We start from the raw sequence: 12155 nt of genomic DNA on the forward strand, positions 1-12155 counted from the left end.
TTACACAATTCACTGTAGGTTCTCTGTTTGAAACAAAGGAGTAAAGTCAATTCAATTATTTAAAAATGCAGTTATGTTTATTCATCTTTATGAATAAAATACATGCTAAAAACTGTTAAATCCATGTAATCCATGTTCTTACCTCTCGTTCTACGAAAAAACCAAAGCTACAGAGAGTGGCGCTCACATTTATACTGTAACACAAGAGTTTCAGAACAGCCTCCCGTCTGTTGAATCACACAACGTTTGAGTTTCCAAGGTAGCAATCTTCCCAAATGTCTACAAAAAATCAATAGAAAGTGCAACAAGGTACTTTCATCTCAACAATGGCTGAATTTGGAAAAACATATGACTATAGGGACAAATTAAGTATAGAATGATTTAATAACTAACAATTTAAAGGCCAATGGTTATTGTTCTCTGATAAGTAGCACTGAATCAGTCTGATGAGGCTGAACATTTCAAAACAAAATATATATATATTATTATTATTATTGTTATTGTTATTATTATTATTATTATTAATGTTAGCCAAAATGGGAATTTAACTTCAACCTTTAAAAATGGCTTCTCAGAGAACTCCAGTGCTGTATTGTGAATAAGAAGACTAATACATATTTATCATGGAGAAAATGGTAAAGTATTTATTTTTTTAAATACTTTAAACTTTTTATGACTCACTACTGAAAGAATTGAAAATAATCAAAGATATTTGATATTTGAAATTGAACAAAGACATTTGCTGTACTGTTTTCAACACCCTCTCTCTTATCAGAAGGGCCATTTGGAAATCCTAAAGACAGAGATTCTGAAGGCCTGTAGGCCAAATGTGTGCCACATCTGTAGTACATTGGGGGAAGTTTGACCTGATTAAATGTCTCACATTAGGGTTTCAGTCACATGGTCAAGGAATAGATAAAAAGAAGATTCTAACTGTTGCTCTGTCTTTTATTCTATGGCATCTCTGATCTTGGGGTCCTTCTCTTTGGCTATTCTCTTTTCTCTCTTCTTCTCTTTGTCTGTCTGTCTGTCTGTCTCTCTCTCTCTCGCTCTCTCTCTCTCTCTCTCTCTCTCTCTCTCTCTCTCTCTCTCTCTCTCTCTCTCTCTCTCTCTCTCTTTCTTTCTTTCTTTCTATCTCTTAGGTAACATTCTATACATGCTGGATACGATTAATGGTATATGTTTTTATCATCTCATACATCAATTTTAAGAGTTTTGTGTTTTTAAGATCTTGTCATTAAATTCTTTCAATTATAAATTATTTGCTAACTAGTTTTGATTTGGTATTGACTTTGAAGTGTTACCTATTGAAATACAATATAGTCACATTAAAACAATGCTCTCCCACATATTTTGCTATTGTAACTGCGCTTATTTCCGTCAGTGGTATAAGTAGCAGTGAGTGGTTATAGACGAGAAATGTACAGTTTTCTATCAGGGCCTTCCGAGTTTGGTCCTGCTGGCACGTTCTCTGTGGGCTTAGCTAGAGCTCCCCAGACCATCTCACTGGCTCATCCATACCATCAGACTCGGCTACGCAATTCAGTTCGCTCACCGGCCATCCAAGTTCAAGGGCATCCTCTTCACCTCAGTGCGGAGCAGTGATGCCCATGTCTTGCGGTCAGAGATCGATGTTTTGTTGGAGAAGGACGCGATCGAACCAGTTCTTCCAGCCGATATAAAGTCAGGGTTCTACAGCCCCTACTTCATTGTGCCCAAGAAAGGTAGTGGGTTCCGGCCAATCTCGGACCTGCGTGTCCTGAATCGGGCCCTACACAAGCTTCGGTTCAAGATGTTAATGCAGGAATGTTAATCCCTGAGATTGGTTTGCAGCGATCGACCTGAAGGACGTGCACTTTCATGTCTCAATTCTTCTTCGACACAGACTGTAACTGTCAAAGGACATGTTTTTTGTTGAGATGGGTATTTTATGTTTTTGTTATAAATTAATTTCTCTTTGAGTTTATTAATTTAATTAAAACAACAACAACAAATATATTTATAATGTATGCCCTTTGAAATGTTTGAAGTTGTGGGTCCTTTGGGTGGGATTTATGAGACATAATGTGTCACATGATCCGGTTTGAGTTGATAGTGGGTCTGCGTCATTTTGGAAAGGTCGAGCATTAACACGGAAAAAATTACATATGGCCTGAAGAGAGTTGTATTGCCTGCATGGTCTGAGAGACGCACATGGTAATTTAACTTTATATAATTCGTAATGACTATGATTTGCATTGCTTTATGTGCGCAATGTGATGTGTTAATGATGTTTAATAGTTGTAGATCTGTTGTGACATTCATTTCTATATTGGAAGACACTGGACGAGAGAAATGCATATTTTGAATATGTTTTTTATTTCTTGTAGTTTTCACGGTGTCTACTGAAGAGAGAGAGAGATAGAGAAGACATCTGTATGAAGCGTAGCCATTGTTTTTATTAGGCCAGTGCAGCTATACAGATTGTTCCTACGTTTTGCGTTCAAGGGGAGGGCATTTCAGTACAGAGTCCTGCCCTTCGGGTTGTCCTTGTCGCCTCGCGTCTTTACGAAGGTTGCAGAGGCAGCCATTGTTCTACTGGGCCATTTCAACAAGCCACTCCAGGGCAAGCATGTGTTGGTCCGTTGTGTACATCAACCAACAAGGTGGTCTATGCTCCCATCACATGCTTCAACTAGCCCGCCATCTCCTCTGTATTCACATCCCAGGTGCGCTGAAGCAGACAGCGTACAAGCTCTCTCCTCAGTCGATAACTCCAGGGGAGTGGCGACTCCATCCTCGGAGTGTCCAGCTGATATGAGACTTCTTCGGAGCCGCACAGGTAGACCTGTTTGCCTCTACGGACTCGACCCATTGCCGTTTGTATTATTCCCTGTCCGAGGGGATTCCCTGCACTCCCTCTATGAGGCACCTCTATCCTCTACGCGTTGAAGTGGAACCTGTTCGTTGAGTGGTGCCCTTCCTGCCGCGAACACCCCGGAGGTGTTCGGTTACATTTGTGCTCTCCATTCTGCAAGATGGGCTGGAGCAAATGCTCTCTCCCTCCAACCTCAAGGTGTATTTTGCTGCATTAGTGGCGTATCATGATGCAGTTGAGGGTAAGTCCCTTGGTAAGCACAACCTAATTGTCAGGTTCCTCAGAGGTGCAAGAAGGCTGAATCCTCCTCATCCAAACTCTCTTGGGACTTAGCACTGGTGCTCAGAGTACACCAGAGCCCTCCCTTTGAGCCTTTGCAGTCTGTTGAGTTAAAAATCCTGTCCATTAAGACTACTCTTCACTGCATTGACCTCGATCAAGGGGGTAGGGGACCTGCACATACTTTTGGTCAACGACTCGTGCCTAGAGTTGGCTAACTCTCACGTCATCCTGAGACCCCGGCCCGGATATGTGCCTAAGGTTCCCACAACCTGCAAGTGCTACCTTTGGAGGAGGCAGACCCAGCCCTAGCTTTGCTCTGTCCCATCCGCGCACTTCACTCTTACGTTCACTGAACTCAAAGCGTTAGAATCTCAGAACAGCTCTTCATCTATTATGGAGGCCAGCAGAAGGGAAAGATTGTCTCCAAGCAGAGGTTAGCCCACTGTATAATGGATGCTATCATCTTAGTGTACCAATCTCAAGACGTGTCTTGTCCTTTCGAGTTGGGAGGACACTCAACTAAAAGTGTAGCTTCCTCCTGGGCACTGACTCAAGGCCCCTCGCTGACTGCGGGCTGGGCGACACCTAACACAGTTGCTAGATTCTATAGCCTCCGCATAGAGTATGCGGTAACTTCCTGCATACTCACCCCCAGTGGTCGGCATCTACCTCTGGGTGCAGGTCTGTTGGGATGAGAGGCATGGAAGGTTTCAAAAAGGTTAGGATCAAGGATGTCGTTTCTAGGTACCCATAAGCATTCCTCTGGAGCATAGCCCTCCCAGTCCACCAGGTATTCCAGAAGACCACCACGACGCAGAGAGTCCAAAATCTCCTTCACCTCGTACGCGGTGCCTTCTTCTACGATGAGTGGGAGGGGGGTCTTCTTGGCTACGCCAGGCTCTGTGGTGGGAGAAACATAAGGATAGTGAGGTTTGAGCAGGGACACATGGAATGTGGGGTGGATTCTAAGCTCAGGTGGGAGGTGAAGCTGGTAGGTGACCGGATTAATCTGCTTCTCAATGGTATAGGGGCCAATGAACCTAGGACTGAGCTTCCTGCATTGCAGACGCAGCCTGATATCCCTTGTAGACAGCCAGACCTTCTGCCTGGGCTGGAAGGTGGGCGTGGCGGAACGGCGAAGGTCTAATGTCAGCTTACATCTGCGCAGGGCTCGCTGGAGTTGGTGGTGTGCCTCGTCCCAGACCCTCTTTCTCTCCCGGAACCAGTAATCAACCGCTGGGACGTCTGATGGTTCCCCCGACCAGGGGAATAATGAGGGTTGGTACCCGAGTACGGACTGGAATGGCGTGAGTCCGGTGGTGGCTTGACGAAGAGAGTTCTAGGCTTACTCTGCCTATCCTAGGAACTGGTTCCAGGAGTTCTGGTCACCGTGGCAGAAGGTATGGAGGAACCTGCCGATCTCCTGGATCTTCCTCTCCGTCTGCCTGTTGGTCTGTTGGTGATAGCCAGAGGAGAGGCTCACGGTCACACCTAGGAGTGATAAGAAGGCTTTCCATACCCAGGAGATGAACTGTGGCCCACAGTCCGATACGATATCCTCTGGAATTCCGTAGTATCTGAAAATTACATTGAACATTATTTCAGTAGTCTCCATGGCCGTAAGCAGGCCTTTCAGAGGAATTAGACGGCAAGTCTTGGAGAATCTATCTACAACAACTAGGATGCATGTACAGCCATCAGACACAGGTAGATCTGTTATGAAATCCTACCCTAGGTGTGACCATGGCCGGTTGGGAACGGGCAGAGGAAGGAGCTTACCGGCAGGAAGGTGCCGGGGACTTTTGGAGATGGCACACTCCCGACACCCTCTCACGTACCTTCTCATGTCCACCGCCATGTTGGGCCACCAGAAGCGGTCGCATAGCAGCGAGAGGGTTTCATTGACACCTGGGTGGCCAGTGCCCAATGACGTGTGAGCGGAGTGAATCAGTGGAGTGCGTCATGTCCGTGAGATGTACTGTGACCCTGGGGGACAACCCGGCGGAATGTTGGTGGAGACATTGGAGGAGGGCAGGGTCTCTGGACCATGGGATGGGGTTGACGAATATCTTTTTGGGCAAGATCAGTTCCGACCACTCAGGAAGTTCCTCTGTAGTATGGATGTGCGACAGGGCATCTACTTTTATATTCTTAGACCCAGGATCCAGGCATCTCTCAGGTACTCGAGGTTCTTGTGGTCAGTCAAGACTATGAATGGATGTTGGGATCCTCAAACCAATGCCTCCACTCTTCCAGGGCGAGCTTGATGGCCAGCACCTCTCTATTCCCGATGTCATAGTTTACTCCTGCCGGATTGAACTTCCGGGAGAAGAAGGCGCATGGGTGGAGTCGACTCAGCTGTTAGGGTTAGGGTTAGTCCCATGCTGGGGTAGGGTTAGTCCCAAGGTGGAGTCCCATGCTGTTGGGACAACACCACTCCCGCTCGGGTGGTGGAAGCATCAACCTCGACAATGAAGGGCTTGGTGGGATCAGAATGGACCAGGAGGGGAGTGGTGGTGAAGGCTTCTTTGAGGTCTTTGATGGTTGAGGGAGTGGGCCAGATCCTGATGGCATCCACCTTCCTCTCGTCCATCTGGATGCCACTGCGATCTATGTTGTATCCAAGGAACTGCACTGAGGGCTGATAGAATGAGCACTTCTCTGCTTTAAAGTAGAGCTGGAATTCCCTCAGGCATTGCAGGACCTCCGCAACGTGGTGGCGATGGTCAGCTAGGCTCCAGGAGTAGATCAAGATGTCAGCAATTAGACTAGGATGGACTTATGGAGAAACTCCCAGAGCACCTCATGTATGAAATCCTGGAATACATATGGCATGATCAGATACTCGTAGTGGCCGGTAGGTGTCACAAAGGCGGTCTTCCATTCGTCCCCCTCACGTATTCGGATGAGGTTCTACGTGCTGCGGAGGTCCAACTTGGTGAAGTCAGTGTCACCACGTAGATGTGCCAGGGGGGTCGGGACGAGAGGGAGGGGGTAACAGAACTTGATGATGATTTTATTGTCCTTCTTGGAATCTGTTCAACAAGCAGAATTCCCACTTGGAGTTGAACGGGACCAGCAATGGAGCAAACCTGCCTCCGACAGGAATCCGTTGCAGTCCTCCACCGAACCAGAGAAGGGCACTGGCTTGGCCATGGGACTGGCCTACAGGGGTGCTGAAGAAGAGGGACTGATGGATGCGGAAGTGATCGCTGGTGCTGGTGATGGTGAAGTGGAGGCTAACTCTCGCTGAACAGCATCCACCAGTGCTTGGAAGGGGTCAGAGTGGCTCATACTGGTGCTCGACGTTGTAGTCCGGTCTTCTGTTATGGTATAGAGCTACGGAGACTGAGATGGTAAGTGAATCAGGTTTATTGAGCAACCAGTATATTATGGCAACTTGACTGAAGTGGATAGGTGCAGGTGACCGGTCCTTGGTGATGATTCTCAGGGTGCAGTGGCAGACAGACGATGGAGACTTCGAGTAGAGGAACGCTGGAGAACACAGAACACACACACACTGGACTTAGGAGAATGAAGGAGACTTGATGAAGACACTGGAGACGGGTAACTTGCTTCGTGGGAGTCCTTAGGTAAGCAGCAGGGAAATAGTACCTATTGCAAACAAGACCGGACAGTGACTGAGTGCGTGTGTGTGGCTTTTGTGCTCGTTGTGATTGCTGTGATGATTGGCTGCAGGTAATGGTGATTAGAACTCTGGTGAGGGTGTGCACTGTAATACCATGACATGGGAGCCTGGCGTGTCTGTGACAGTATGAGTCTTTTTTAGTATTGTGTAATGTAATCTTGTTTTTAAAAAAAATCATTCACGAAAGGGCATTGCAAACAGGGTATTGGAATGAGCATTTGAACAGGTGTACTTAATAAAGTCGCCATGAGTGTACAAATGCTGCCTTCATGTGCTATCAGAAATTGTCCCACTTCTGAACAAAAATCATGGAGGACACCAAGTTTATTCTTGCCTGTTTATTGGGGAAATCTTATTAAAGCCAAAATTATGTTTAGCATCCAATTCATTGACCACTCTATCTAGAATTTGTCAAATACAGGCCATTTTCACTGTGAATAAAACATAAAATAAGCTTTAAATGATGATTCATATATGAAAATAGTAATGACAAGACAAAGCGATATAGCTGTTGTGGAAAAAAATGTATAATAGCAGTCACAGCAGCAACCGTTCTCCCCTCTGCCATGTTAAAAGTTTATGGCAAGCCCAACTCGGGTCTTAAAATTATCCCCAAGTTTCCCAGTGGTAAATAGGACTTGAAAGGCAGTTAATGTTCAGATTATAACTAGGAAACTCGTATTTATGATAATAATTACAAAGCATGTGAAGGCAGCATTAGGCAAGCAAAACACTTCATAGCTGAATTTGGGTTTTAGAGAATTTTATCAGATGTTGTTGACTTAAATGGCACTTCATTCATGCACTGATTTAATATGTTTATTTGCATGTGATGTCTGTGTTTTTGTAGTAGCTAACTGATTCAGATAGTTCTCAATCCATAAGCACTGTGATACACAGTGATTCAACTCATCAGCTCAAAGGTTGAGTGCTGCTCTATTAACTTAACTGTGTGTGTCAGATTAGTGAATAAGGGCCTGGATGGACTGAGAAGCACTAAATGAAAGGAATTAGGCAAATCAGATAAATGCTAAATGTATTTTACAATTCAAATTATTGTTTAATTATAATGTCTTTGTGAAAGTTGTATCATTTTTTTTTTAAATAGTCTTAAGGCCCATTCACACCAAGAACAATAACGTTACAGAAAACAATAATTAGCATCCACACCAATGCATGACATCGTTCTGTGCTGCAGTTTTATCATCTGCTGTTTTAAATGCTTGCGCTCTTAAAGCAGGATGGATTCTGATTGGCTCTCAAGGTTTTTACTTTTTATAAGATGGACATTTTTTCCAAGGTGATTCCAACAATATTGTTTCTCTATGCAGTTATGGCCTTAGTTGTGTGAAATCTGCTATTTTTTATTTTTAAGGATTAGAACTAAATCTTTATCCTTATAATTATAATTATCACCCTTGGTGTGAATTGGCCCTTAAAAAAGTCACAGTGGAGTTATATAGAAATTCCCATGTAAATGAAAAGTGAAGAAATAAACCTTTTAATTGATGGTGTTCATGCATAGTCTATCTGTCTCCTCAAATAAAAGATAGAGGCTGATATTAGATACAGTGCTTTGCCACTTTTGACAGCCACAGAATATTCATATCTTAAATGAATAAAAAAGGACATTTGTAAAGAGATCTTAGGATCAAATTATTTTTCCATCTTATCTCATGTTTTGCAGGTTTCTGTTGAATGTGTGTTTATGGAGGGTAGAAGTTTTCTATCAATGACCTTACACAGTTTTGGATTTTACAGGATTCTTAATATACAGATGGTATGCACTTCTAAAAGTATGAGTGTTCAGTTAAGAAACTGCATAGAAATTAAAATAAATTGCAATATATACCAACCAGAAATGAAATTATCATTTTAAATTAATTTTCCATTATTACAACAGCATTGTTCTTGAAGAATTAGTCTGAAATATTGCTTTGGATAAAATGACTCTGAATGCATGTCTGAACCAGCTGTAAAAGAAGGCGTACACTATAGGATTACATGTGGAATTATAATATCCCACCCAAAAGAACAAATCAAACAGCAGTGGAGGTACAGAATAACCAATGAAGGGATCGATAAGATTACAAAGAAAAAAAGGTGTCCAGAAAGTCAGAAACACACCTATGACGATGGCTAAAGTCTTTGTGGCTTTTCCTTCTTTTTTTAATTCAGGATTAATGCTCTGAATGGCCTGCACCTGCCTTTGAGCCACATGTAAGATTTTCAGATATATGCAGAGCATGACAAAAGTGGGAATGTAAAAACAGATTAATGAGAATATAGTAGCTCCAGCTTTACTCTGAAACAATGTGCAACTTCCGTCACATTTAATGTTCTCATAGTAAAAATCTTCAATGCCAAGGATATTCAGCTCCATAAAGATCATGCCAAACCCCAGAGAAGCTGAAACAGTCCAGCAGATAATAATCATAACTAGTGTGGTCAGTGATGTCATTTTACTGTGATATTGAAAGGGGTGACATATGGCATAATATCTGTCTAAAGAAATGATACAGAGGTTTAAAATCGATGTGGTGCACAAAGTCACATCAAGACTGCTGTGTATTTTACAGAACAAATCTCCCAGATACCAGCATGTCTCGATGGAGCGCAGCATGCTGGGAGGCATCACAACTCCTCCGACAAGCAGATCGGCCACGGCCAGCGACAGGATGAGGTAGTTTGTTGGTGTGTGAAGCTGCTTGAAATGAATGACCGTTATGATCACCAACATGTTTCCTATGATTGTGACAATCGAAGAGACGCTAAAAAGGATGTAGAGTAATATTCGAGTTTCCAAAGGATAGACAAACTTCTTACAAGATGTGTTACTAAACTCATAACATAGAAAAGGCTTTTCCAGGATTCCATTTTGGCTGATGTTGATTCTCACGTCCATTTACACAATTCAGCTCCTCTGTTTGAAAAGGGAGAACTTAATTTCAGCCTGCAACATAAGTACAATTTCAATAATTAATGATCATTACATATAATTGAGAACATAAACTATATGCAGCATTGTTTTGCATCTTGAAACATAGTTTAAATCACTTTGATGAGAATCTGTAAAAAAACAGATTTTCATGTAAATGAACATTTAAACATGTGCATTAGTATAATTCATAAGATTTCAGTGCACAGTTTCAATGTACTTACCTTTCCATTTATGAACCAAAACTACATCATGAAGCAGATATGGCACATTTATAGCACAAGAGTTTGTGATTTGACAGACCTCCCCCTGTCCTCCCCCTGTTTGACAGACCTCCCCCTGTTTCCAAGGTATCATAATCTTCTTAACAGTCTACCAGTCAAAAGATCAACAAGGCCTTGAAACCGCATTTATTTAAATAGATAACTTGTAATGTTAGAAAAGTGGTTTGAACAACAAAAAAAAAAGTAATTGGAGAGAAAATAGTATGGGGAATGATTGGGAAGATCCTTTAGAGATGCACTGTGGTGCGGCAGGACTTTGAACTGCTCCTGTATTCTAGGTGTGTGCATTCACTCATAGAAAACAATGCGTTCAAAATTTAAAGACGCTACATTTGTTGTCCGCTTGTATACATTGTTTTTTTGTTTTTTATTTAATGACCAATCGTTTCGCTAGATAAGACCCTATTCCTCAGTTGGGATTGTGCAGAGCCCTTAGAAGCCCTTTGAAACTGCATTTATTTGGGCCTTCAACTGTAGGCAAGCATTGATGTCAAAAATGTGGGGGGGGGGGGAAATCCTGGATTTTTTTCCTCAACAAAAAAAACCTAAAAAACTAAATTGGACTGAAGAAAGGAAGACATGAACATCTGGGATGAGATGAGGATGAGTAAATGATCAGGAAATTTTCATTTTGAATTGAACTAATCTTTTAAGAGCACATCAAATGACTGATGTCAGTGCTGGCCAATGCAATGATCTTAATTAAATTAAGCTTCAGCATTACCCCATGCCTTGTTGCTTGTTGATTGATCCTTGTACGGTGGTGTGCAGAGTTCAAGTAATTTCCTTTTTTGAAACCTTGTTGTTTTGTTGATGGATCAATCTTGATTTTTGAATTGCCTGAATGATCTACCAACACACTATACAGATAGTCCCTTGGTGAAACCTATTGGCGTAAGAATCCATCCTCCACTGTATTTATTGAAAAATCTTATATTTCGTTTTTCCAAAGTGTATGTCCTGCAGTTCTCATAATATATTAAATGGTGTGTTGAGTCAAAGATGTGCCACTCATGCCAGGCTTGCCACTTGGTATAAAAAAAATTATTGGTTTCCTACATTGCTTGATGGGTCTTTACTTTCTTCACTGGGGTTATTTACGGCAGGCAAGTATTGCCACATAAATATGTTTTATTTTTATTTTATCTTCATTATTTTTTGAGTAGTTACATGTGTTGAAGTAAGCCAGATATGTGCAGATTGAGCAATACGCTGTGTTTAATATATCATGATAGTTGAGTCAAGTTGAGTATTTGTGCGAAATCTGACTAAATAAGACTTCCCCAGCAAAGTGAGTAAATATATTAACTAATAACTAACCCGTCAAATTGGCTAGAGATTTGACAGCGTTCCCTTTCGAAAGGGAACTCACACTGCGTCAGCTGACGCTACGGGGAACGCCTTCAGCATGACAGGTGTCTGAACTATTATCGAATCACGGCAATCCTATTGACCAGCGACAGCCTATGATGTCATCAAGGTGAGACCAGGAAGTATATAAGGGTGCCTTGCAAACATGACACCAGCTTCTTTGCCTTCAGTGACTGTTTTGTCTGAATGCTTCAAGCAAAAGGTAATCCAATTCACTTGTTTTCTGCCTGGGGTTAAGAGCATGAACAGTCAAGCTCTTATGGAGTTGCTTGTTTGTTTATGGGAACAATGTGAGCGATTTTTCAATAAGAAATCATTCCACTCTCATCTGGCTCCCTTCCTGATGGAAGAGGGTTTTTACATCTGATACTAGTGATGTGATCCCATGCACGCCAAGGCTGAGCACAGATGCACGTCATGGTTTCCTCAGATGTGGTTCGCTGATCGTCATGAGAGGGCAGTTTCCTCTTGCGGTTCCCCATCTATCAGAAGTACTTGAGATGACTTGTGAGAAGAGAAATTAGTTTCTCAGCCATCCTGACGTGTATGCCGAGCCGATGAATGTTATGGAACGCACTGCAAGCAGGCTGTGGCTGCCATGTGGGCGTGTTAGAGGAGAAATCGGTCATGTTAGACTGAACGATTGAATTCTCCCTGGCCATAAATCCATCGGCTCAGTTGAGCTTTCCATTCCTTCCTGATCTCCTTATAGAGATCGAGAGGGCATGAAAGATCCTATATTCAGTGTATTCACTGTCATCAGTGGGTTGTAAA

The 12155-nt window shown here is 42.7% G+C and overlaps 1 protein-coding gene across 1 annotated transcript; it reads right to left on the bottom strand.

The window, feature by feature from the left end:
* Positions 1 to 8682: 8682 nt before the first annotated feature.
* LOC137042036 (trace amine-associated receptor 1-like) lies at positions 8683 to 9696 on the bottom strand. The gene has a single exon (XM_067418723.1). The coding sequence runs from the start codon at positions 9691 to 9693 to the stop codon at positions 8683 to 8685; it is 1011 nt and encodes a 336-aa protein (XP_067274824.1). The 5' UTR covers positions 9694 to 9696.
* Between the last annotated feature and the right edge of the window lie 2459 nt (positions 9697 to 12155).

Source organism: Pseudorasbora parva, chromosome 15, assembly GCF_024679245.1.
Source record: "Pseudorasbora parva isolate DD20220531a chromosome 15, ASM2467924v1, whole genome shotgun sequence".
NCBI lineage: Eukaryota > Metazoa > Chordata > Actinopteri > Cypriniformes > Gobionidae > Pseudorasbora > Pseudorasbora parva.